Genomic DNA, 26744 nt, shown 5'->3' with positions numbered 1-26744 from the left:
ATGTCAGACATGTTTAATATCCCCCACCATTCTGTGTTCAAAACCTGAGATTCTGGCACCCAGATATATTGACCTGTTCACTCAGTGGCAAGGTTTCAATATCAAGATTACTCTCCTTCAAGGTCTAATATTTTGTTTGCCTTGGGTTTGATCAATATCAACCTCCTGGGTCAATAAATCTTGATACTAGCCTCAAGAGGAGTCATTATCTTTCATAGAAAATGATTATTTCCCAGTTAAACCCTACATTTAATTCTCCTGTAATCCATCTCTTTCATCTTCATACATTTAACAATTCTTCTAAATAAAATGTGCTCTAAAATATCTTAGGCACTGCAGATTTTTAAAATCCTAATTAGCAGCTGCTACAAGGCTTTTCAATTCTTGGAAGCTGTTGTAGCTCTGCTATTGTAACCATCTATTTTGTTGCTTGCTGTACCCAGAAAAAAAAAATTAGAGAAAACCCCAAAGCTGGGATGTGATATGAGAAATCATTTAGGTTGTAGCTGTGAATATGGATCAAAAGATGTGTCTGAACCATTTTAGATTTAATGGTCAAATAAAAGAAATCTTCAGGAAAAAGCAAAAGTAGCAGAATTTTACTCTTGTACTGTTTGTGGATTGTTGGCCACAAACAATGATTAATTAAGTTCTAACCCTGAACTCCCCTGATGGGCCTGAAGTAAGAATTTAAACCCCTTTGTTCCCAACTTGTTCTTCATGGATTAAAAGAAGTGTTTGTGAGCAACACAAGCAAGCAACACAAGCAAGAATTATCTTTTCAGAGACCTCAATCTTTCATCATCTGAGTTTTAAAATCCTCTGAAACCCTTCTCTGGGGACATTATTGGTTTTCTGCTTCTCATTAACGTAATGAAAATTCTTGAGCCTGTATTTAGAAATGAAAGGAGACTTCCATACTGGGCCAGAGTGAAAAGGTGCTAAAATCGATGACTAGTGCTCATCCTGAATTTGTGGAAAGGACAGAGCTTCTCTCAAACCACCTACACACAGCCTTTTATCAGAGCTTCAGAGGAGAGAGGCTCTTCCCTGCCGAGAGAGGTGCTTAGGGATGAAAGAGCTCTCGACCCAAAGACTGCCCTGCTTTCATCTCTGCTCAGCGAGGAGGCTCGTGAAGTTCAAACTTCTCTTTCTATATAAATTATCACATGAATTTGGCCACCAAGTGATCTCACAGAAGGCCAGAATGGGTAAGACTGGAAGGGACAGCAGTGGGTCCGGCAGTGCGAGCTCCTGCTGCAGCAGGGTTATCCAGAGCACAGGATCGTGTCCCGATGGCTCTGGGATATCTCCGGTGAGGGAGACTCCAAACGCTCCCCGTACAACCTGCTCCTGTGCGGGGCCGCTTCGGGGACCAGCGCTTTTCTAACACTTGGAGCTTGTTGGTTGCTTGTTTCACGGATTGCATCAAACATCAAATAAAAATTTTATATATTCCGTATTTTGCAGCGCTCAGGGGACACGGAGAGTCCTTGTTCCCCTCAGGGACACCGGACGGTCCCTGCTTCCCTGAGGGACATGGACAGTCCCGTCAGGGGCACGGACAATCCCCGCTCCGCTCAGGGGACACGGGACGGTTCCCGATCCCCTCAGAGGACACGGGACGGTCCCCTCAGGAGCACGGACAATCCCGGCTCCTCCAAGGAACACGGGACGCTCGCCGCTCCCCTCAGGGATGCGGGACTGACGCCGCTGGCCTCAGGCCGTACCGCCATGGCCGGCGCGTTGCTATGGCGCGGCTCCGCCCCGCCCCTCTCCGCGCGTCCCAACATGGCGGCGGCGGGCGGGGGCCGGCGGCCGCTGCTCCCGGTCCCGCTCCCGGTGCCGTTCCCGGTGCTGCTCCCGGTGCTGCTGGCGGCCGCCACCACGGCGCGGCTGTACCGGCCCGGGCACGACCCGCTGACCGTGCTGACGGCCAGCTCCGTGCGGCCGGCGCTGCTCAACTCCTCGGCCGCCTGGGTGGTGCAGTTCTACAGCTCGTCCTGCGGCCACTGCATCGCCTTCGCGCCCACCTGGCGAGCGCTGGCGGGGGACGTCAAAGGTGAGGCTCGGACCGGGTCACCGCACACGGCCCCGCCGGCCCGGCCGCTGGCCCACGGCCCTTCGCGGCCTCCCGCGGTGCCCGGAGCCGGTGCAGGGCCGCGGCGGTGCCTGGCGGTGCCCCGGGGGGCGCTGGGCTGGGGGACCGCGGGGCCTCGGTCACTGTGTCACCTGCGGGCCATGCCGCGTGTGCCCGGGGGTGTGTGAGCATCACCCTCATCCCCTGCACTGGTGGTGCTTTAGCGTGTATCACCCTCATCTCCTGCTCTGGTGTGTGAGCATCATCTTCATCCCCTGCTCTGGTGTGTGAGCATCATCTTCATCCCCTGCTCTGGTGTGTGAGCATCACCCTCATCCCCTGCTCTGGAGGTGCTTTAGTGTATATCACCGTCATCTCCTGCTCTGGTGTGTGAACATCATCTTCATCCCCTGCTCTGGTGTGTGAGCATCATCTTCATCCCCTGCTCTGGTGCGTGAGCATCACCCTCATCCCCTGCTCTGGAGGTGCTTTAGTGTATATCACCGTCATCTCCTGCTCTGGTGTGTGAACATCATCTTCATCCCCTGCTCTGGTGTGTGAGCATCATCTTCATCCCCTGCTCTGGTGCGTGACCATCACCTTCATCCCCTGCTCTGGTTTGTGAGCATCATCTCCATCCCCTGCTTTTGTGGTGCCACACAGCCAAAGCAGCACATGGGACAGAGCAAGGAGTGGATGGTGGAAGCACACCTCCAAATTAAAGGTTTTGGAGGAATCCAAGCATAAACCATTACCTTGCACACACACAGCAGTGTGGTTTGCATGTAAACGTCCCTGTGAACCCGAGGTTTGTTTACATTGAACTCTTGAAGGCACGATGTTTACCTTCTAAATGTTTTATAAAGAGAGCAGCTTGTTTCAGAAGATAAGCAAAAAATACTGTGGTACTGCAGATGCCGTGCACACACTTGATTTATATCTTGCAAATTCAGTGTAGTGTGGATGGGCTCAAAGGGGGGAAAGGACCACCAGAAAATAATACAAAAATCAAGCAAAGTGAGAACCAGGTTTTCAGATTAATCAGTTAGTGACTTTAAAAGTAATGGTGGCATCTCCAGCTTATGCTGAGTGACCTGCCTTGCTATCTCTTAGCCTGCTCAGTTTTTTTGGCAGGTGCTGAAGAGTTTTACTCTATTTGTAGATGTAAGGAAACAAACAGGCCCCTGAGGTATCAATTGAAGTTCAGTACTTCTGCTGGGGAGGAAACCTGAGATCAGATTTGTAAGAAATGTTATGCTTAATACAGCAGTGTAAAAGGCTTTTAAACTACTCTTAATTCACATTTCACCCAGGAGATGTTTCCAGGATGGATACAGCAGTTTTTAATGCATCATGGTTTCACTTTGAGAGGAACTGAAGAGCTCTGGCTGTTCTGTGACACTCTGAAAAGCATTAACAGCTCATCTGAAATGTAGGTGAAATATTAAGGGTGCATTTAGATCTATGGAAATGGAAACCCACCCTAAAATAGGTGCATCACACGCTGAGGAATTGTGATTGGTGAGCAAAAACTCAAAAGCAGAGAAACACAGAACTGTCATGATTTTCAGAGCACTTCAAATGCTCCTTACTTGCCTGAAGGGTTTGTTTATAAACCAGTAATTTTCTTCTGTTTAATTTGCATAAGTTTATGTAACATTTTCTCTCCTGCTTCGATCTGCTCGTGGCCAAAATAATATTAGATCTTCTCCTGCTTTGAAGTAACAAGGAGGTCTTTGAGCACAGCAGTGGAGAGCATGAAGAGCCCAAACTGGCCAGAGCTTGGGTCAAAATAAGACAGGGATTTAGGTAGGATTACAGCAGTGTGATACCTTTCTAACTTGTAAAGACTTCCTAAAATACATATTTTCTTCCTCACCAGCAGACATGGTAACTGCAGGTGCTGTTATGCACTTGTATCACTGCAATCAGTTAAAGGCCTGTCTCCTTTAATCCACTGAGTTTTTATGAAAACTTTCATTTACAAAGTGGATTTTGAATGTTTGTGGACATTGGCACAGCCTGCAAATGCTATTGGCTTTGGTGTTATTTGTCAGCCAAATATTTCCATTTTCACATTGGATGAATGGGTTTTAGGATACTGGGAACAGTCACACTTTAACTGGTAGCTTCATCAAAGAAACCAAACCCAAAATATTTTGCCCACTTAATCTGTCTCAACATTTCTTTTTCAAAGATACTTACTCATCTGCTAGGATATTAAAGGATATCCTTGAGGATGCAGATTTTACATTAGGGAGCTCCTGGATCACTGGGGTTGTGTTTGCTGATTTGGTGTCCAAACAAAATCCTGTTAAATTGATGCAACAGCTTTGTCCAAAAAAGGCCTGTGCTAATAGAACTAATTTTAATTTTGTTTCTCATTTGTTAAATCTTGGCAATACTACCATTGCAGACTTCACAGCAGAACATAATTCTCCTGAAAAATAGGATCAGTGCTTGCTTTTGTGTAATTTATGTTTTTATTTTGATACTCCCTCTCAGAACAGGCTTTAAGCTCAGTCAGTGCTGCTGCTTTCCTAATCATACATTTCATTTTATTACAGCAGTGGCCAAAGTGGCCATTAGAGTTAATTATCCTTTTTCTGTCTAAAGGATGATTAAGTTTATCCAGCAAAATATCCACAGGCTGGAATTATGTGTAGTAACAAACCCTTGGAAATCCCATAGGACAACCTGTGAATTATACACAGAATAATTTCACTCCTCAGGATTGTAACTGTCCAAATTAAGCAGGTTTTGTTTCAAATCCATAATAAAGATTTCCTGCTAGAAACTGGTCTTTGAACACATTTGGTGGGGAACTGCAGTCAGGAAACAGCCAAGTGTCAAAACAGGCAACTCTCAAGTAGCTGTGAGAGAGAGGTGCTTGTAATCAGCCTTTTACCCCCCTGACTGAAACTTCCTGATGGAAAACAGCCAGGTCGATGGAAAGGAAGTGAATTCCCTGTAATTCTGTAATGCTCTGTGGCATTTCTCACATGGGATCTGTGGCATTTCCACCTGCAGGATTCCAGTTTGTCCAACACAGCCCTGTCATTCAGTGGAGCTTGTTTAGCATAACCAGAGATTGTGTTGGTTAATGCATCCCTCATCTGCCTCATTCCCATCGCTTGTGAGTCAGTATTTCAAAACCACTAATGCTAATTTCGAATTAATCAGCATTTTGAGAAAAGCCAGCCCATGCTACAGTGCTGCAGTAACTCCAGAGTGTCAGCTGTGCACTCCAGCAGCTCTGGCACCCCTTGGAAAGGAGAAGCTCCGTTTCCAGCAGCAGGAATGCTAAGCAGCACATCCCAGCTGGTGCTCTTTAACCCCGGTGTTTAGCTGGGGTGGGGCTGCTTTGTTGTGCCGGGTTATTTGCATTGACTTCAGAGAGCTCCCATTCACGGCGTGGAGGAGGATCCAGACAGGTGGAAAAAAGAGGAGGAGTGGTGAAAGTTGAATGGAGGAGATAACCAGAAGCCAAACTTTTCTTTTGTGTTTTGCATTTTATTTGATGAAATGGGCTGTTGTGTCCTTTGTGCTGCTGTGAATGGGTGCCCATCTGCTCTCCTGGTGCCCGCTCAGCTCTTGGCATGTTCAGCACAAGCCTCTCCATCAGCTGCCCTGGCCTCCTCCTAACACAAGTAAAGGTCAAGCTAAATTTCACAGACCAGAACTATCCATCAGCTCTTGAACTTGATGAAGCTTTCATGCTCTTGGCTATAAAAGGAGGTTTAATTTTAGTGCTTTTTAAATTTTATTGGAAATTGTAAGGGACCTTCAGATTCTGCCCACGGCTGGTTTGATTTAACTTTGCTTTAAAAAGCAGCTGTCTAAGGATTCTCTTGGAGTGGTTCTTCCTTAAAGTGAATGCTGCAGCAGATGCTGGCTCAAAAAGATAAATTCCCAGCAAAAAGAGAAGGAAAAAGCTGTAAGTTAGTTGAAAGCTTTTATTGAAGTTATATAAGTGTGTTTATGGAAATCCTTGAACTCTCATGGTTATTGCTGTAAAGGAAAGTCAGAGTGATGCTCAAACTCAACTGCTGAACACTCTGGTTAAAACTCAGGTATTTTGGGGGGTATAACTAATGTATTTCTGAACAATACTGTCAGATAAATGCAGCTTTCAGCAGACACTACATGAGCTGGGGTTGTGTGTAATTCTCAGGGCTCTCAGAATACTGGAAGTTGGAGAAAAAGCAGCTTGTTAAAAAAGCTCTAATACAAGGTGCATCAAATTTATGGGTTTGTAATTGACAGCCACGTGGATGAGTAACTGTTGGATGAATTTTATTCAGTTATATTCATTCTGCATGCTCTATTTTATGAGCACAGCTAATGGGAAATGCTGAGGAATTCAATCCAGTTCCTTGCAAGTGTTGGATCGGCCCTGATTTCATCTTCCTGGATTCACCCCTGGAACTGCTGCATTGTGTGCTGGGATTTCTCTAGTTCAGGTGCATGGAAAACACTGATGCAGCCAAGAAAAACAGGGAGGTTTTAGTTATTTTAAAAATCAGTAGATTGTATTACACTGGGGGATGGAAATGAATGGCAAATGAGAATCGACCCAGGGCTGGATTTTTATGCCACTGGAATCTCTCAGAGTCCTGCTGCTGGTTTCCATGGGAAGCAAGGTAATTCATCAGCTGGGATCCGTGGTCACTCCTGCTGCAAATTGAAAGATATCTTTGTTTGCAGACTGGGAATCTGCAATTAGAGTTGGAGTGCTGGACTGTGGGGAAGAAGGGAACTATGAGACGTGCAAAGAATATGGGATTCATTATTACCCAACCCTTAGGGTAAGTGCAGAACATCCTGCCTTAGGCAAATGTTTTCTAGTAATTAAACTGTGTCACTCCTTGTTCTGTAGCTGGAGTTTTTGCTTTGCTGAGAAAACTGCAGAGTTGATAAAAGATTAATTTGAGGGGGTTTTGCTGAATGCAAGAGCTGATGCAGCTGTTTTGAGCAGTAATTCAGTTCTGAATCTGAAAAATTCTTATTGAAAGAAGATACCATTCTGTAAAGTATCGTGTTATCACATGTATATAGCCCCTAGTTTCAATAGATTTATTAGATAATAAACATTTGGATAAAAAATTATCAAATTCAGAAGTTACAGGATTGTTAATAATGTTTTTAGTTTTGGTGTGTGAAAGTAAAGGGAACACATTGAAATTGCCTCATGAAAACAGCTGATTGCATGACCAATTAAAAATTTACCCTTGATAGATCCTTCGCTATTTTTGTGATTAATTTCATAATAAAATGCTTAAACTGCCTTTTAAAGAGGATGCCACATTAGCCAAAAGTATCTGCCATTGTTCATTTTTATGCAATTTTTACCTTCTCAGTCAGTCTGTATTAATCACATTATTAAGTATGAGGAGAATGTGGTGGATGGAGAGAGTTGAATAAACTGTGTTGACAGAAGAGCAAAAGAAAAAAATATATTGGTTTTACTATCAGGGTAAAAGATCACAAATCCTACATTGAAATATCTCCTGTTCCTTCTCCTAAGTTTTAGGTATAAATTGTGATATCCTCTTTATTAAGCACAGAATCTTTTCCATGTTATTTTTTTGTAGCAGGAGGCAGCCAAGCTCCCTTAGATCTCCTGTTTAACCACTGGAGGGAGTTGGGAAAATGTGAATAGTGTTCCAAGGACACACAGAGTTGTGGCCCAGATTTGGTGATCAGTTCGTTTGTGTTTGGGTTAAAGTTTGCAGTGCAGGATCAATACACACCATTGAATTATGAATTGAGGTATTTTTCCTCTTGCCCTCAGGTAGGTGAGAAGCAGCTTTTTGGAACTCATAGGCTAAGGGGGAAAACTGTCTACTGAGCAGATAAATAAAAATGTTTTGTAGTTAGAGCTGTAAAAGTAAAAACTCTTGAAAGCCGTTTTTGTTCCTAAACTGGGCTTTTTTGTCTAATACAGTGACTTTTCTCCCACACAGTACTTCAAAGCATTTACAAAACAATTCACAACTGGAGAAAATTACCAAGGTAAGAACATTTTACTCAGAGCAGTTTTCCTGTCAGCCAGGGCTGTGTCACACAACAAACAAAATCCTGTCAGTTCCTTTGGGCAGGGATGGGGTGGACACTAAATAGCTCTTTAAGACAGAATATTTCAAGTGCACTATGAAGTGTTAATCAGAATTTTAGGCAGGCAAAACATTTCTCCAAGAAACTTAGTAATTACATTTCTTTTTTTTTTTTTTTTAATGTAGCTCTTAATTTTCACAAATGGCTTGTTAATTTTTTTAATCCCTTTTTTTCCCCCACCACACTCCTCATCAGCACGAGATCCAATTTGCTCAGTCCTGACTTTTGATCCCTCAGCCATTTTCCAGGCATCCTGAGTTGCACTGGGAGAGCCCCTATTCAGATGGTGACTCCCTGAAAATAGGCTTATCCCAGGGTTTGTCAGGATCACAGCTTGAGGTGGTTTGTCTGGCACAAAAGTAATGTTGTCCTTTTCCATGGATGAACATTTAAAAGGCCAGAGGTCAGATAAGAGACCACCTGCACCATTAACCCTTCCTGTACAAGGGAACCTTAGTTTTATCTCTTGGGCATTTGAAGTGTTTTCTACTTTTTAATGTGGTTCTTTTAAAGCAAATAAAATATTCTCACACTTTAGTTATTTCCTCCTCTTGTTCCATGGCTTTATGGCCTCTCCATTTGGTAGGAATGATATATTTTGGCAGGTTTTAATTTGTGGTTATTATCCTGCTGAAGTTGCCCACAGCAACTACAGTGAAAATGTTCACATTGAGAATCAAGCATTGTTTGAAGAGAAAATCAGCAAGGCAGGCAGATGGCTACATTTGGAAAAGTCTTGAGGTTTTATTGATTTTAGGGTGGGATGACAGCTTGTAAATATGATCTCACAGCAACATTAAAATGAAGTCCTACAACCAAATCCTTAGTTCCTTCAGCCAAATAGTATGCTGAGTTTTAAGTCTGAATTTAAAGCAAAAACCTGGCCCAGAAAAGCATGCATAGCAAACCTTCATGTGAGTCATTTTTTCCCAGTTTTCTGAAGGGTTGTGTTTGTTTGGAACCTGTTCTCAGCAGGAGGAGATCGAGAGCTGCAGACCCTTCGTCAGATGATGATTGACTTCCTGCAGAACCATTCCCAGGAGCTGAGACCTCCTGCTTGCCCACCACTGGATCCAGTGTTGTAAGTTCCTTGTTTTCAAATGTAGCTGCTCTCTGTTCACTCAGTTAATTAAATAAACTGTAGATGATTAAAAATCTTTTAAAAGTTTTTTATTTTTTTAATACAGGTTCTGCTATGAGATTGTCAAAGGAAATTCCATGAGTAACAGTGGGTGTGTTACATTCTGAGCTTAATTTTCTTTTCTGTTCCTCAAAGGTCCAGTGATCTCCCATCTCTTTTTGACAAGAACAGCCACCACTACACAGCCATTGTGTTTGAGAGCAACAGCTCCTACGTGGGCCGAGAGGTAACGTGGGACCTGTGAGGGACAGAGTGACTGAGAATGATGTCACCAGGAACCAGCTGGATTTGAGTCTATTTAGCCAAGCAGCAGCTCCCTGAATGCAGCTCTAGAGCAGGTCACACATGTTTGGGGGATCCTAAAACCCAGGGATTTTGTAGGGCTCTGATGTTCTCTCACACAGAGGAACTTGCTTAGAAAAGAATGTGATGTCCTGTTAACTTCTTCCATTCTTATTTTAGTGGAAGGTTAATTTACCAGTTTCATTCTCAGCACAATTTTCTTTCAAGAATTTGAAAGATCACAACAGTATTGCCAGATTACAGTATTGTTTTATTGCTACTAGAGAACCATTTTTAGTACTCATTCTATTGGACAACTGTTTGTAATAATCTAAACTCTCCAGTTCCCTGTCTTCACATATAAATTTTGGGAAATTAGGATGGTAGCATAAAATTATTTACCCAGTTCAGAAACACAGAGGAAGTGGAAGTCTTTAGGTTTTGCTTCCCAATAAAATATTTGATTGGCACCATTTTCCTATCTAATGAGTTGGTTGTAAGCTCAGACAAGTGTTACTTTTCTCTTCCTGCTAAGGATAAGTGAAGAAAAAAAACTTCAAAATTACCCAAGCATAATCTGTGTGGAAATATCCAGTATCTGCAAAATGTTTCTAGTTAGATTTGATTTTGACATGGCCCAGTGTCATGAGTGGAGGAGGTTGTGCTGCCAAGAGTGGAATCACTTTGGGATCTGGCTGCTTCCAGGCACTTCTTCTCTGGGAGCTGCTGTGGTGATGCAAGTGGGCATTACTGAAGAAATGTGAAGGTTATAGAGTTCCTCAGCTTTTCATCATACTGGTTTTATTATCTGCAGTTAGAGAGGAAGACAGAGTCATTTGATTAACACAAAGTGGAGTCTGCTTTCAGGATAAAAAATTAGTGTTATGTAGTATTTAGGCTTTATAGAATAGTTTAGTGAAACAGAAAATAGCATTGTTTTCATGTTTACAACACAAGACAAAATGGACAAACCTAACCATACTGCTGAAGAAAAGGAGGCCATGTGTCATCACTGATGGAAGGAAAGAGGAAAAGAACAGAATAGACCAAGAAAAACTAAAATTGAAAAAAGGAAAATAGGAGTAATAATTTCTAGAGAAGAGTAAATCTTCTTTAAGTGAAATTGTTTGTGTGCACAGAGCAGCCATAGCTGCACTTCCTGCAAACAGCTTAATGTTTTTAAAGGATGATGCACATCACCTGTTTATGTGTCTTGTCCTGCAAGATTGGATATTCCCTGAACAATGTATAATTCATGGCATCCTCTCATTACCCAGGTTATCTTAGACTTGATCCAGTATGAAAACATCGTGGTGAGGAGAGCACTGAATTTTGATAAAGCTTTTCTGGAGAAACTGGGGGTCACCTCAGTCCCCTCATGCTACCTGATACAGCCCAATGGCAGCCATGGATTAATTAAGAAGTAAGTAATTATCTGTCAGAAGGTTGTGGAGATGTTCACTTAACTTATAAAAATGTCAGGATTTGATGTCCTCAATCAATGCATTGTACTGCCTGAACTTGTGTGTTCCCTATATTATCAATAAAAGACCTAATACTGCTTTTACTTATCAATGTTGCTTATTTATAGCTTCAGTTTATTACTGTGATAGTTCTGAAAGGAAAAAAAATCTTTGGAATAAAAGTGGAAAAATAAATGAAGCATCAGGTTCTTAACAAGAATTGACATTTGGATAAGCATTATTTGTTCTTATTTTGAATGGAATTTCACACCCCTAATCCAAGTGATTTGTTATTCATAAATTGAACATTATTTCTTTTCACATTGTATCCAAACAAGCCATGGTGTACTAGGACTGTAAAACATAAACCAAAGTGAATATCTTACTTTATAAATACAGTTATTTGCTTTGGGCATTGACTTAGTCTGAGATTAAAATGATCTCTCTGTCCATTTGCAGTTTGAAGCCTCTACGGTCTTTCTTCTCTTCATATTTAAAGTCACTGCCAGGTGTAAGGAAAAAACTCCTTTTGCCACTGCAGCTGCCTGCTCCAGAAAACAAAGAGGAGAGCACAGAAATCAAGGTGTGGAAAGAGTTTGATAAGTAAGTGATATCCTTGATTTTTAATAAATTTGGTTATTAAAAATCACCTGCAGCTTTTTCCTGCCACGTGGGAAGCTGTGCTGTAATTTATTATAAAATCCTTGTGCAGTTCCATATTTTACTTCATTTCACTCCATTCAGTTCAATTGTGAGCAGCTTTTCAAACAATTCCCAGGTGAAATTACTGAGGTATTTTGGTTTTAGCAGCAAATGTCTGCTGTGTTGTGAAATATTCAATTGCCTTGAAAATACCAAGGACAAATCAACCACTACCTGAAAGAAGTGATCAGTGTCCCTGAAAAAAATCATGGTAAAATGCCAAGCTGTAACATTTCTGTAGGAGAATCTGTGTGTGTGCAATGGTGAAACAGAGCCCACTGGAAAGGGCTTGTCAAATGCAAGAATAATAGAAAATACTAAAGTCACTGTAAAAGATGTTTATCACCCCAAATCCTCTGAGGTTTATCTTCACCCTCTTTCCCTCTTTGAGAGAAGGATGCAAAGCCTTTGCTGAGAGATAATCCCTGAGCATCTTTAGATGTAAAAGATGTGGGACTGAGTGCTTTAATATAATACTTCTTTTCCTTTCATGGACACTATTAGTGTCATCTTCTTTCAGTGACTATTATAAAATACTTTATATGGATCATTCAGTTGGCAAAACAACTTGGTTAAATTGAGCTGCATTCCAGCAAGGCAAAATCTTGTTGACATGAATCTCCACTCCAAGTATCTTCTAAATAGGATCCTTTTGGAGAACCTCCTGCATTCATGTGGATGTCTCTTTATTTAAGAAACTTGAAGCAGAATTGTGCTGGTTTTTATAACTTAAGTGAGTACTTTCTTCATTAAGGAGATGAATTCAGAATAAGTCTGTGGCTTAAATGAAATTATAGATGTAGTAAATATGATTATAGATGATTCTGTCTTTTAATATGTTCTTTCCTGCATGTTATTTAGGAGGTGGGAGCAGCCAGTTTTTTCAATGTTTGTTTTGTAATTGTGTTTTTTTAGCAACAGGAGTGCTGCTCTTACAAGAAGTGTGAGCTCTCTGAACTTCTGTTTGTTCAGTTCCATTGCTGTCTCACACTGCCTGGAAAGCATTGAAAGCTGGGGCTGTGTGCCTGCTGCATTTGTACTTTGTAAAGCAGGTTTAGTTATGAAGATATTTGGCTGTGAGAAGGAACATGGAAGATGTTTGATTTGGTTTATATGGTTTACTTGTACCTGTCAGAACTCTTGTCTCAAGAGCTGCTGTGTTTTAGCTGGGAGGTAAAGGACCTGCAGTAAAACTGCTGCATTTGGGAGAGGATTCCTATTTCAGTCCTTCCCAACACTGACATTTCCAGTCTGGTTTGCACCCCTGCCCTGTGTGGGATCCCTGCAGTTCAGGGCATGTCCTGTTTCTGTTTGTGGTCAGCCCAGCAGAGAAGCTGTAATTTCCTTACACCAGGGCTTTATTTTCATTACAAGGTAAAGCTGGCTGGGAAGCAAAAAGTTCAGTCAAATATAAAAAAAACTTTCTCATGTGTGGTTGTGCCTCAAATTTCCAAACTCTGCCTGTGCCGCTGAGGCTGGGCAGGACTGCAGTCACTCTGGGGGGGCTTTAATGACACCTCCTCTCATCAGTTTACCTGGGAGAGTGGTGAGGGAAGGGCTGGCAGGAGGCTGCCAGAGCCTGCCAGGATTATTGATGTGTGTTCCAGGTCCAGGCTCTACATGGCTGACCTTGAGTCAGGATTGCATTTCCTGCTCCGGGTGGAGCTGGCCACGCACAAGGCACTCGAGGGAGCTGAGCTAAAAACCTTCAAGGACTTTGTCACCATCTCTGCCAAGGTAGGCACTCCTGGGCTGTGATTATTTGTGAAGATGAAGTGACTCCACCAGAAAATTTATCGTGGGACATAAGTCTCTCCAAATGTCTTGCACGGTGTTTGAGTGTGTGCATCCTCAGTAGCTTCAAAAAGAACCTGGTGGGTTTATTTAAAGGCTATTTTTGAGATATTGTTTGCTGTTCTGACATACTTACAGGGTTAAAATGCAATTTAATTTTACCTTAGGGGGCTCAAAATTAAATAAAGCTTAAGTAGTCTGCAGCATATTGAACAAACACTGTAAATATATTCCATTTATCAGATTTTCAGGATAAGTAGCTATTGTTACTCAGTGGGATTAAACCAACCTTTGTTTTTCATTCTTGACTTTTGGATTTCATTAATGCATACTTGGCAAGTGCTGTTCTATTTAGAGATGTTAGTAGCTTCTGTCTGAATTTTGAATATAATTGAGGTACTGATTTTGATTAAATAGGTATTCAAAAATAACTGAGCTATTGAATATAATTGAGTATTTAAAAATTGGAAATGCTTATGTGTTTCATTTGCATAAAAAGAAAACACATATAATGTGATATGACTTGAAAAAATTTAAAATCATTTTGCTTTATACTGCCATCTCCCTGAAATGACCAATATATTTTTATTTTTACTCCCTGTGTAGCTAATACTTTGTTTTATTTTTAACAAGTGAATCAATAACTCTCAAAGGAATAATAAGGCCTATGTGAACCATTTCCAAATATCTGGGTTTATCTGAGAATCAGACAGACAGTTCCTTACCCAGCCAGCTCCCCCCTGCAGCCATCAGAGGTCAGAAATCTGCAGCTGGCCTCATTTCTTTAAGAAAGTGTGGTGGTAATCTTTCCATCATATTATCCCCAGAGCATCCTCTGCTCTTCCCATGGTTCCTGGCCAGCTGATGTCATTTGATTCCCTGGCTGTTGTGATAAATGGGGAATGTTCTCTTTTAGGTGCCTGCTCATCTCCCCCTGCCCTGTCCCACCAGGAGTTGCTATCCTTTATTTGCATTTTTTTGTTGTTTTTTTGTCATGTAGCACTTTTCTCACTTGTCTCATTCATATTTTCAGGTGTTTCTGTTAGGAATTTTTTCATATTCTTCTCTTGTCAATCCAAAGGCACAGAGGTCTCTGATTCCCTGCCTGGGGAATTTTCATGACTGAAATCCTCTGGAAGGGTCCTAAAGAAAGGCAGATACTTGACTTAATTCTGTAATAATTCCAACCCTAATTAAAGCAAAATAGCCTTTCTGCTGTAAAATAATGGCCTTGCCACTGATTTACAGGTCCTCACACCCATCTGCCAGGCTGTGGCTCTGTAAGGTCTGAGTTAAGGAAGTCCCTGATTCCAGATCACTTTGGAAATCACTGTTACACATGAAAGGAAAATGTTCCTCTGGATAACAACTCAAAACTCACAGAAATCTGACTAAAAAGAACTAATTTTTGTGGTTGATCTTCCAGAAATGAGAAGGATTTCAGCCTCTCTGTTTCACTGAGGTGTTTTGCTCTGTTTTGAGAAACATTCAGAACTGAATCACCTTAATGTGAAATCCTAGATAATGTCAAGTTGTTCTGCTAAAAAATTTTAAAAAATTTTAACATTTGACACAAAAAAAACTCATTTAATTTTGTAAACAAAAGCTGCTGTGAGATGGCCTTTTACTGCAAGCAAAGCAAGTAATTAATTTGCTCATCAGAAAACAAAATGAAGCATTTTACAGACAGCAAAAACATTTGAATAAAACCAAAAGCATCTCATTGCTAATGAGACTTGAGCTTGAAAATGTTCTCTTCTTTGTTTATTTTTATTTTTCTCAGCTCTTTCCTGGCCGTCAGCCTGTGGTGAAGTTGTTAGAGACCTTGCAGGAGTGGCTGGTGAGCCTTCCATTAGACAAAATCCCTTATGATGCTATCCTGGATCTGGTCAACAACAAAATGCGGGTAAGCTGTTCCCAGGCCCAGCATCAAACAGGGCATTAGGAAAGGATAAGATCCTATATCAATCTAAGACATCACTTACTGCTGCTCCCCCACTCATAATGGAGTTATAAGAAGGTTAAAATGAAAATAAAGTGAAATCATTAGCAGAAAAAAAAAAAAATAACCAACCCACATCCACACAAGGAAATTGAAATGAGGGAATTGAAACGTGCAATCCTGGCTGGGTTTTAGTGAGCAAGCAATACTTGTTCCCTAATGTCATCCCCAGGGATGCAAGATTCCCAGAGGATATTTCTGACTTTGCTGTGCCTGCTGTCAGCAGGATTCTCTTGAAGATCAGAGTTTAAGTGATGGGAAATTTACCCACTGAAATGTGTATTATTCCTGAAGAGTTTCCCCCAAATACTCTCCAATTTTCCTGCTGGAATCCCATCCCACTTTGGCAGAGCCCTGTCACAGGGTTGTCTTTGCACAGAACTTCACAATTTCTTCCCTATTTCTGTCTGAAATTTGAAAGCCTCCTGTGTGTTTTAGAAAGAGGAGAGAAAAGTCTCAGAAATTGAAATCCTGCACTGGATTTCAGGTGCAATGAATAAGTAGTGGCTCTGTTCCAAGAAGAAATAATATGGTATTTTACAGCCAGTTAAGGCTTTACACTGTAACTCATGTAAACTTTGTGGAGTAATAGGGAATTTTGGATGTGCCCAGGGGAGTTCTGTCAGTGCACAGGAATGTTTTTGTGTGTGGTGTTTTTAAAAAAAAAATCTTCACAGGTTGAACTACTTTGTGTGCTCTGTCAGACTGATTTTGGTAGGTTTGATGTCAATGACTGAACAATTTGTGTCTTGTCCAAAAGGGATAAGTTTTATAATGATGCTTCAGAGTATCTGAGACATGAGGATTTTTGTTTGCCTAAAGCATGAACTGATCAACAAGTGCAGAAAGTCATTTATTGCTCTTTACCCTGGATCACCTCAATTCCATGTGGGATCAGCAGTGCTGCCACACTCAGTGGTACATTTAGGCCCCAGAGCAGCACATACCTTAAATATATCTCTTTTTTTGCAGATTTCTGGGATATTTCTCCCCAGGAAAGTGCAGTGGGTTGGCTGCCAGGGCAGCAGACCAGAGCTGAGGGGCTACAGCTGCTCCCTCTGGAAGCTGTTCCATACCCTCACTGTTCAGGCTGCACTGAGACCAAAAGCTTTGGGAAACACAGGTGAGCAGCAAATATTTTTTGGTGTGTAAGTCCTCAAGGAATCAGTTTGTGGAGGAGAGTGGCTGCAGGGCTGCACCAGCAGGGGTCAGAGCTTGGCTGCTGCAGGAAGGTTTGGAAATGTGCTGAATAAAGTGGGTGGCCCTAAAGCTGGGAGTAATAACGCAGAAAAAGGAAAAAAAGAAAAAGAGAATTTCAAGCAAAGAAATGTTGAGCTCCCTGAAAAGGGATGAAAATGATTCAGGTTACCTGAGGTTGCACTGGGAATGAAATTTGAGGAAAATGAGGTTTTACCATCCAGTTCAGTAGCTATAAAAGATGTACAGCCATTAGCTGATCCTTCTGTAATGTTATTTCTTAAATACTGCATGTTACAACTTTCTGGTTTATTTTTTTTCCCAGCTGAATGTACCTGTCATTAATCCCTGCAGTGATTTACTACTTTGCCAGCACTCTGTAAAATTGCTCCTTTTTAGACTTGCAGCATCTTGTGAAGCTGAGTGTTAATATTCTGGTGATGATTCCTGTTTAAGAAACATTCTGGTTATAAAATCTATTCTCCTCACCCAATGAAAAGAGAATCACTAATGCTAAAACTTTGGGTTTTATTCTTACCAGGACAGGGCTTTGTTTGGTTACAATTCTATTTATTTTTCATTTAAAGCCTTTTAAATGTCTTTTCCAAGGAACATGAGAATTCTACATGGACATCATAAAACTCAGACATTTTCAATTTACCAGTTGTTGATTGTATGTTTAAAAGGATTTTATTATTTCACATTATAGATCCACACATTTGTCCAGCATTCTTTGCAGTCAGGGTGAAAATCCTTCAAATCTGAATAATTCTCCTGCAGAAGAGGCATTTTTTGATAGCAAATCATTCTGTTACTGATTTTTTTTTTTCTGTTTTTGTTTGAATTTCTTCAATTTAGTGCAGTGAGTTTGAGGGGCTTGTGCTGGATGATTTTGAGCTGTTCAGCAGGATCCTGCATAACTTTAAATTTCCCCTTTTTAGTCCCAAAGTGTTCTGATTAAATCTATTAATTCTTAATATTAAACAACACAAAATTGCCCCTCAAACTGTGTGTTTCAGGCATGAGCCTGAAGTTAAAAATCCATTGTAGGACCTGAGAACTCTTTGGCACAGTTAACCCTGGCTGTAAATCGGGCCAGATATGTGATGATCACTTCTTATGGTGAAAGAATTGGGTCAGTCTGAGACTGTGGGATTATGTCTTGGGAGGTTTTCCTCTCCTTATTGCTTGTTTAAATCCCATCTACTAAAAAGCATGATGTACTCCCTAATCCTTCCCACCACAGGTAGGGTTTTATGCTTCTTGTCCACTTTAAAGATTAGGGTTACCCTGAATTGCAGTAGTTTGGGAGGAAAGAGAAAAGGAGGATTACACAATGATACATGGCAGATGTTAATAGAAGATTCATCTGGGGGCTGATAAAAGAAAAAACAACCCAAATGAGCCATTTTGCAATTGTTTGCTTTCTGAAGCAGATGGATTTCTCCTGGTTGTCCCCTCTGCTCCAGGGCCTGGCACTCTGGGTGAACTCCCCGTGGCTTTTGATCAAATGATTTTATTGGGCTCTGTTTGATGCATTTTAATGCTGAAAGGGGAGATCTGAACCTGCAGTGGGAGTAGCAGGAGGGATCCAAAGGAACTCAGGACAGAGCTGCTCACGGCCAAGGATGTGTAAAATCATCAAAAAAATCATTTCCTGAGCACACTTCACAACAAGAAATGTGGTTTTAGTTAACAGGAGTAAATAGAACAGCCCTGTGGATTTTATAATAAAATTATCTGGCATTTTTAAATCTAGTGCTGAATTTGACAGATTTCCCCACAAAATGAATTTTCAAGGGTGTACCATTACACAGGAGATGAAATTAAATTTGTGTATCAATCTCTTGTTTCTCTACAAAGAGGTAATTTTCTGGTTGTGTTTATTGTTTTTCCTAAATACATATTTCAGTATAAATGGTAAAACTGTTCTGAAATTTGTTTTAACTTCCAAAATAATTTTCCAGCCTTTCTTTTAATGCAGTAATTTAATCTGCTTTAATCTCATAGCTTTTATTTATACATGTCTGTTCAATCACAGATATTGAATGGCTGAGGAGAAATCAGGGGGTTTTTAGGATTTCTTTTGGCCTTAAAAACTTCTTTTTGCTGCTGTGTTTGAGAATACCCTGTTGTTCTAAATAAAGGTGTTAATGACAATCTTTATATATTTCCCATATCTATAACAGATGAGTGCTCTGATAGTTTGAGCAGGTTTTGTTGAATTTTTTTTTCCAAGAAAACAAAGCAATAGTAAATTACTCGTGGTGTTCAGCAGCAGGAGTCTGTAATTTGATCAATCTGCACCATAAAATGTGTTTAATTTGACAAGTGTGTGCTCATGGTAACACACAGGGCATTTTTAAATACATTTTGACATAATTTACTGGGTCAATTAAGCATGAATCAGAAATTCTTTGTGACAGAGATGAAACCATTAGGATTTCAACAAATTATATCAGGTTTTCAAGGCACTTAGAGATGTGAGGAGCTGCCTGCTGACACAGGAAAGGCCACAAAGTTCTCAACCTGTGCAGGCCTCATCTTCCTGCTGAATTCATTATTCCTTTGCATTGTCTTTAGTGTGGAAATGTGAATGTTATAAAAATAATCACATGTTTGTGTTTATTTTTGGAGGAATTCCTGATTTATTCTCCAAAGTGTTGCTCAGCAGCTGCTCTGTGCATTCAGAGCCTGCCAAAAAAAGCCATGGAATTAATAATTCTAATGAGATTGTGGAGCTCCCTAATTCCTCAGAATTGAGGAGTAACAAACAGCCCTCACAGGCACCTTGGGCAGGACTCACCAGGGGGGTTTGACTCTTGATTTTTCAGTAGCAAAGTCACCAAAACTTCAGTGCCTGGGCATGAATATAGAGGTGAATGCATAATATAAACATTCATTTACATTTTGGGCAAGAGCTTGGAGAAAGTCTCTGATACCACAGCAGTTGTGACATACAGAAAATGTGAATTTTGTGTATTGTAACAATTTCACAATGGTCTCTGATAAAACTAATGTCTGTTTTTCAGTAACTAACTTTGGTTTTTCCCTAAAATTTTAAGATACTCTGAAAGGAGGAATTTTGGCTGTAGAGACCACTTGACTTTTATTTGGTTGTGGTGTTCAGGGTAGCTTTGAGCACAGTTGTACAGACTGAATGCTTTAGGTGTTGGTACAAACAGCCACTCCAAATTGCAAAAGTGATTTATTTCAGCTCAGGTGTCAATTCTGGGGAACAAGAATGGAGCAACTTTTCCTTTGCTTCTCCCCCCCTTCACTTCCCTGCTGTTGGAGCTGTGTCTGTGCCTTGTCTTTTAGGCCTTGAGGACAACCCCCAGATTGTGCTGCAGGTGATGAGGAGATACATCCAGCACTTCTTTGGGTGCAAGGCTTGTGCTCAGCACTTTGAGGAGATGGCCAGAGAATCCATGGATTCTGTGAAAAGCTTGGACCAGGCTGTCCTGTGGCTCTGGGAGAAGCACAACGTGGTCAACAACAGGCTGGCAGGTAGGGGAGAGAAACTCCTGAGCCAGGGCTGGTGGAGGATGAAAAACAACATCCTCAGAGCTGGTTTCTTCTGAGATTCCACCTGCTTGGTCAGGCTCTTCCTGGAGCACAAATCAAAGGAGCAATTCAGCTGCTTAGCAGTGGATAAAAAATAATTGCATTTCTTTCTGTACCAGTTTAGGGTTAAAACCTGACTGGAAAATGGTGAATGAACAAGAGGCTTCCTCGGGGTAAAAGAGCCTCAACTCTTGGCAGATCAGCAGCTGAATAAAATAAAATTACTGTGCAAAGGAAGTGTGTGCCCCCTCCAGATCCCTGTGTTCTCACTGAAAGTGCTGTTAAAATACTGGTTGTGTTGAATCCATTCTGTTATGGAGGTATCAAGTAACTAAAGCACTAAAGAAAATTGGTTTCTCTTTGCACTAAATCCCTGTCTGCTGTTATGGATCTGGGAATGCAGCATTAGTTACAATTTCAATATGCTACATTGTGTTCATATTATGCTCCTGCTGCATTCCCAAGATTTATGAAGAATTAAATACTGTTGTGAGTGCAAACAGTTTGCCTCCTTTCTCTGAGGAGAAAAAAGGTAAATAACAAGAGATTAAATAAAAACATCCTCTAATTTTGGTTCCTATAACAGGCAACTCCTGTGGACTTGGAGTTGCCAAGTGGTGGAGCAATGCACTTATTTAGAACATTAAGGTATTGGAAAACTCACATGGATATTGATTTAGGTGATGCAGCAGCCAGCTAAAATACCCTTTTAGTAAGAACTATAAACACACTGGAATAAATAAAAATGTTAAATTATGCTTTTTCAGTTTGCTAAAATTTCTCTGTGGGACAGTGATGTATTTTCACCCTTAAAAGCTGCCTGTATTTGTGGTGCTGAGTGAGAAATGATGTTTGGTCAATGAAAACACCTTGGGGTGGGGGTCAGGAGGTGCCTGGATATGGCTCTGCCCTGTTGAATTATTTCCTGTTCCTTTGGAATGCACAGGATTTACAGCATTTCCCTCTTTGGCAGGAAAACACAAAGTACAGGGAGCTTTCTGTTTGTAACCTTGCTGTGACACATTTTGTTTCTGCATTTTTATTGAAACAAATTGATTGCTGAGTGATCTTTAGGATAAAAAAGCCAATTTGCTCTTTAGCTCGTAAATATCAAGGAGGCAAATATTTTTAAATGTATTTTGAATCCCTATTTTACCCAAAATCATGGGGAAAGTTTCCTACTTTTAAAAAGAATAAAAATAATAAAATGAGAATAAAATGCAAAATTATTATTTCTAAAATATTTTAAGTGCTAGTGTACTAATCAGGTAAATAAATTAGGGGTTTTATCAGGTGGAGATTTTTTTTCTAAAAATTATCTCCTTTCCATTTTAAAATGTTGGTTTTTAGAGCAAAGTGTGAGACCAGCTGCAGTGTTCAGCTCAGAAACGTGGCCAGAGCTGTGAGCATCTGAAATGTTAAAATTAGATCTAATTCAAGACAGTGTTACATATTTAAAGACTTGGTTTTTTAGCTGAAAAATACACCTTAAACATGAACATGGCTTTTAAAATACTGCAAATGTTTGTCCTGGTAATGATGCAGAGCTGTGGAAAAGCAAGCTTGGGATGGAATGGTTCACAACACAGAAACATGAAAATATCTGAGTGTCTGGCCTTGGAGCTGCTCTTGCAAACCAGGCAGAAAACAGGGATTAAGGAGTGAAAAGAGCAGTTTGTTTTGCACCATAATTCAGGTTAACCCTGCAGGGCCCAGACTCTGCTGTGTTCCTGCCTTCTAAAAGCAGCAATTGCAGGATTTGGGGTTGGGATTGAAATGCTGCAGCTTTTACTGTGAGAAAAAGGAAATAATTGTGAGTTAGTGTTTGTATTTTGAAATGTTTGGGGTCAGAATTGATGAGAAGTTCCAAATTTGTGACTGTCTTTGTTTAATTCAGTTATTGTGCTGTGGTTTTTTCTGCCAACCTCACTGAAAGTGGGAAGCATTCCCTGGGCAGTGTCTGATGGTGCAGCTTTCCCTGCTCATCCCTCCTGACTTGTCTCCATTTCTCTTTTTCTCCTCCCAATTAGGTGATTTGACTGAAGATCCAAAATTCCCCAAAGTTCAGTGGCCCACTCCAGACATTTGTCCTGCATGTCACGAGGAAATCAAAGGGCTGCACAGCTGGAATGAAGAGCAAGTCCTGCAGTTCCTGAAGTCCCACTACAGCAGTGAAAATATTCTCTATCAGTACACCCAGAGCCAGGCTGACCCCAGTGACAACGAGCAGGGAGACACAAGGGAGGGGAAAGACAAAACCCTGCAGAAGAACTCGGGGGGAAATGGAGAAAACAAACTCCAGGAGAAGGAGAACCCAGGAGATCCAGGCTCCAAGGGGTTGGAGAAGCCGGTGGGAAATCCTGGAGCTGTCCAAGGTAGCGGCAAAGGCGCAGCTGCATCCGTGAGCCTCAAAGGGACCAGGCAGGCTGTGTCCTTCCTAGGGATTGGATTTTCCAACCTAGACATGAGTCTGTGTGTCATCCTCTATGTGGCATCATCCTTGTTTTTGATGATCATGTACTTTTTTTTCCGGGTGAGGTCCAAGCGCTGGAAAGTGAAGTCTCACCGTTCCTCGGTGTAGGAGCTCTCGCTGTTCGTGGCTGTTGGGTCCCAGACACAGCTTTAATATTTATGATCAGGGATTTTATATGCAGTATTCCTTGGGTCACACCCCTTTCTTCCTGAGGCATTTCCCAGGTGTTCAGCTGAACAGGTGGAGCTGGCCTTGAGATCCCCAGGCTTTGCCCAAGGCCACGTCAATGTCCTCACACGGGAGCGTTGTGTTTGGCAGTTAAGGTTTTTCCATGACTTCCCACCAACATCCTTTACTCATTTCCAGAGTAAACATTGCATTATGCAATCCGCTGTGCCTGCTGGAGAAGGAAATTGGATATTGTTTTGTGTATTTTCAAGTCAGGTGTTATTTTTTTTTTTAACTCATCCAGAGCTGATTTCACCTCCCTGAGTGCTGAGCAGTTCCACTGAATGGTACCTTGGCTGCTTCACTGGGAGAAGCAGGAATTCTGGTGATTCTTTTCAGGAAACATGAGTTCTCTTCAGATTAAATCAATTCTAAACCTCTGTGACTTTCTGAAATATTATTTACATATTAAAGTAGGAAGGATTTCATGTTCAAAACTTTCATCCATTCTTGGGTGCTGTCCAGCCAAGGATACGTGTGTGCCATGACTAGGATGAGAGTTTTGGGGCACAATTAGCAGCCTGATGCTGATTGCTAAGTAATTGTGGTGTTATCCAGGTGGAAACCAATCCTGATGAACTCTAGGAAAGGAAAACAACGTTTTTAGTGAAGGACAGCAAGGTTTGTGTTACTGTGGCAGAACAGATCAGAAAATCTACAAACCCTGACTTTCTTCTGATGAATTTCTCCATCACAAGAGAGCAATTAACACTTTCCTTGGTATTTCCACCTAGAGCTGCCCTTTTCTGGGGTGTCCAGTTCCCTCTAGAGCTCAGTGTGGGGTACTTGGAGCAGCAGTGAGAAGAAATCATGGAAACATTACAAAATCATCCTTGGGAGTAGGAGTTGCTGTGATCCTGGCTGGGGGGGATAATTCACATTCTGGATAGTGAAGTTTCTAATCCTATCCAATGTAATTGAGCATGTTCTAGTTATCCATTACCTAATCTTTAGTTAATCCTAATAGGTTTTGGCCTCAATGTTTTCTCGTGGCAGTGAGTTCTCCAGATTAATTATGTTATATAAAAAGGCTTTTCCTTTCAATTCTACATTTGCAACTTTTAATTTAATTGAATGTTTGCTGGCTCCTCTGTTACACGAGAAGGAATGAGGAGTCCCTGGCCAATTCCCTGCATTTGTACCACTGGTGTGTCCTCCTCTGATTCCCCTCAGAAGCCCCAGCATAGAAAGTTCGAAGCCTGGCAACACAAAATCCCCAAAACTCCACAGGGTTATTTTTTCATTATCAAACATTCACAAAATTGAGTTTTTCTGATGTGTCCCTGCAGCATCCAGTGGGAATGACAGAAGTGAGCTGCAAAGATTCACTGTCCCTTGTAGCTGAAGTTTGTCACAGTAACACCCACGGAGAGGAACAACTTTCTGGGGCTGCTGTGAATGTGTCAGGGGAAGAAATCTCAGTTCCCATGGCCCTGTCAGTCCAGCATTCCTGCAGAGGGGCTGGGTCTGTGTCCTTAAGGACCCTCAGAATTCCAGAGTTCTGGCAGGAGGAACCATCCTGGCTCTTTCCTCTTTAGGAATTTATGACTCCCCATCCTTAGAGCAGCTGGGCTTGGATATTCAGACACCCTGTGAGCACAAGGGTGGTGGTGAGCCCATGGGGAAGGGGCTCCAGGCTCATCAGGGCCCTCTGGTTTGGGCTGGAACCCAGTGAGAGATCCCAGGGCGAGGCTCATTCAGAGGAAAACCTGGAGATTCCACACTGACTTTTGAAAACCAGGTAACTTTGGGCTGTTCTCAGCCCACCAGCAAGGACCCTTAGCTTTGAAAGAAAATCCAAACACCAGGAAAACCTAACCCAGCACAGCAATGTTAGATCTGGAAAACTGAACTGCTTAATAATTCCTGCTGTCAGGATTGCACATTCTCAAGCTGAAATTCAGTCATTGGTTGTTTAGAATTCCAATACATGGACCTGGCTTCATAAAATTTGACTCATTCTGCTCATTTTTGTCTGCACATGAAAGCAAAAGGCCTTGGGGGTTTGTAGGGATGAATTTGCCATTAAAAACCAGCAAATGGAATGAAGTTGAACTTCCACATTGCTGTGACCCTGCTGCAAACACAACAAAATGAATCAGTACTCAAAATTCAGTGGCTTTTTTTTGTCTCTTCAGAGTATGAAAGTATGAAATTAATGAAATTAGGATATTGCTTGTCCATGTTGGTCCTCCAGCTCTTGCCAGTGAACCAGCCAAGGCTTTCACTTCAATGTCCTCATCTGGGAAGGTTTTCTTGACTTTGAATTCACTTGAGTAAATCTTGGGTTTGTTTTCTGTCTTTCTAATGACAAATTTTACTATTTTATGTCTCTGTACCAATACAGTCTGCGCTGGGGGATGGCTGATGCTGCCAGGAAAATGTTTCTGGTTTAAGAATTGCCTCCCAGCCCCACATCCTCAACCTTGGAGGCTTCATTTGTGTGGTGTGTTGTCCACAGAGGTTCCTGCAATGCCACTTCCCTGTGGGAATCGTGCTGTGCTGGGGCAGTCACTTGGCCCTTTGTAATTCATGGAGCTTTCTTTGCTCTCAGGGTGATTTCAAATAGGAAATAATAAAATAAAAGGAGTAGAATGTGCCAGGAGAGGCAAAAGCTGCAAATGCTAAAGAAACCTGATGAAGTTATTTGTGAGAACTCCTAATTTTCTGTTTTCAGCAGTGCATCCACCCTGCTGGATGGGAACAAAGGTCCCAGGTGTGGTGTTGCACATGAGGTGTTGGAAATAGTGACAATACCATTTCAGTAATTTAAATGTTCTATTTATTTGAAGTCAATAACTTGACATCTCCAAGTCTGTTCTGGTTGGGTTGGATTTTTACTGTCTCATTCCTCTCTTGGAAGGAAAAGTGACTGTTTTGTACTAAATTGTAAATTAATGTGCTTGTTTAAAATAAACTGCAAACGTTTGGGCAAAGTGGATGTGTTTGGGCTTGTTATCTGTGTCTGCAAATTATTTTAGGCTGAACTCTATTGCCAGGGCAGCTCATGAACATGTCCATGATAAACCAGATCCATCCTCTTGAGGAGGTGTATTTTTAAGCCCAGACTTCTCAGGAGCTGCTAAGGAATCTGAATGAGGGAAGAGAAAATAAACCAGGAAGAAACAAATGCTTGAGTGGGTTGTTTTTTATTAATGATTTTTTTTTTATTAATGGCAGAAGCCCAAGTGAGGAAGGCCATGGGCAGGTCTGGTGCCTGCTGGCCCCTGGGCAGGAGGGTGTGCAGGGGGAGATCAGCACAAGGGCTTCTGTGGGGTCTTGGATGTCACAGCGTGAGAGACCGTGGGGCTGAGAGGGACTTCTGATGGTCCTGAGTGGGACACATCCCCTGCCCTCTGTCCTGGTGGGACACATCCCCTGATCTCTGTCCTGATGGGACACATCCCCTGATCTCTGTCCTGATGGGACGCAGCCCCTGCCCTCTGTCCTGGTGGGACACAGCCCCTGCCCTCTGTCCTGGTGGGACACATCCCCTGATCTCTGTCCTGGTGGGACACAGCCCCTGAACTCTGTCCTGGTGGGACACAGTCCCTGATCTCTGTCCTGGTGGGACACAGCCCCTGCCCTCTGTCCTGGTGGGACACATCCCCTGATCTCTGTCCTGATGGGACACATCCCCTGCCCTCTGTCCTGGTGGGACACATCCCCTGATCTCTGTCCTGATGGGACACATCCCC

The 26744-nt window shown here is 41.8% G+C and overlaps 1 protein-coding gene across 1 annotated transcript; it reads left to right on the top strand.

The window, feature by feature from the left end:
• Positions 1–1734: 1734 nt before the first annotated feature.
• QSOX2 (quiescin sulfhydryl oxidase 2) lies at positions 1735–25054 on the top strand. The gene is made up of 12 exons (XM_050981034.1): positions 1735–2062; positions 6788–6888; positions 8047–8095; positions 9170–9278; positions 9474–9564; positions 10898–11043; positions 11543–11686; positions 13393–13522; positions 15363–15485; positions 16554–16704; positions 20100–20288; positions 22376–25054. The coding sequence occupies exons 1-12, from the start codon at positions 1735–1737 to the stop codon at positions 22924–22926; spliced, it is 2112 nt and encodes a 703-aa protein (XP_050836991.1). The 3' UTR covers positions 22927–25054.
• Positions 25055–26744: the final 1690 nt, after the last annotated feature.

The sequence above is a fragment of the Serinus canaria genome, chromosome 17, assembly GCF_022539315.1.
Source record: "Serinus canaria isolate serCan28SL12 chromosome 17, serCan2020, whole genome shotgun sequence".
NCBI lineage: Eukaryota > Metazoa > Chordata > Aves > Passeriformes > Fringillidae > Serinus > Serinus canaria.
Note: the sequence above shows the minus strand (reverse complement) of the source record. Positions and strands in the feature narration are given on the sequence as shown.

Bases quoted from the DNA above. Each gene is read 5' to 3' on its own strand.
- QSOX2 (XM_050981034.1), top strand. From the start codon at position 1,735: ATGGCCGGCGCGTTGCTATGGCGCGGCTCCGCCCCGCCCCTCTCCGCG. The intron at 9,565-10,897 runs GTAACGTGGGAC...CTCATTACCCAG, and splicing joins GCTCCTACGTGGGCCGAGAG to GTTATCTTAGACTTGATCCA. The intron at 16,705-20,099 runs GTGAGCAGCAAA...CTTGTCTTTTAG, and splicing joins AAAAGCTTTGGGAAACACAG to GCCTTGAGGACAACCCCCAG.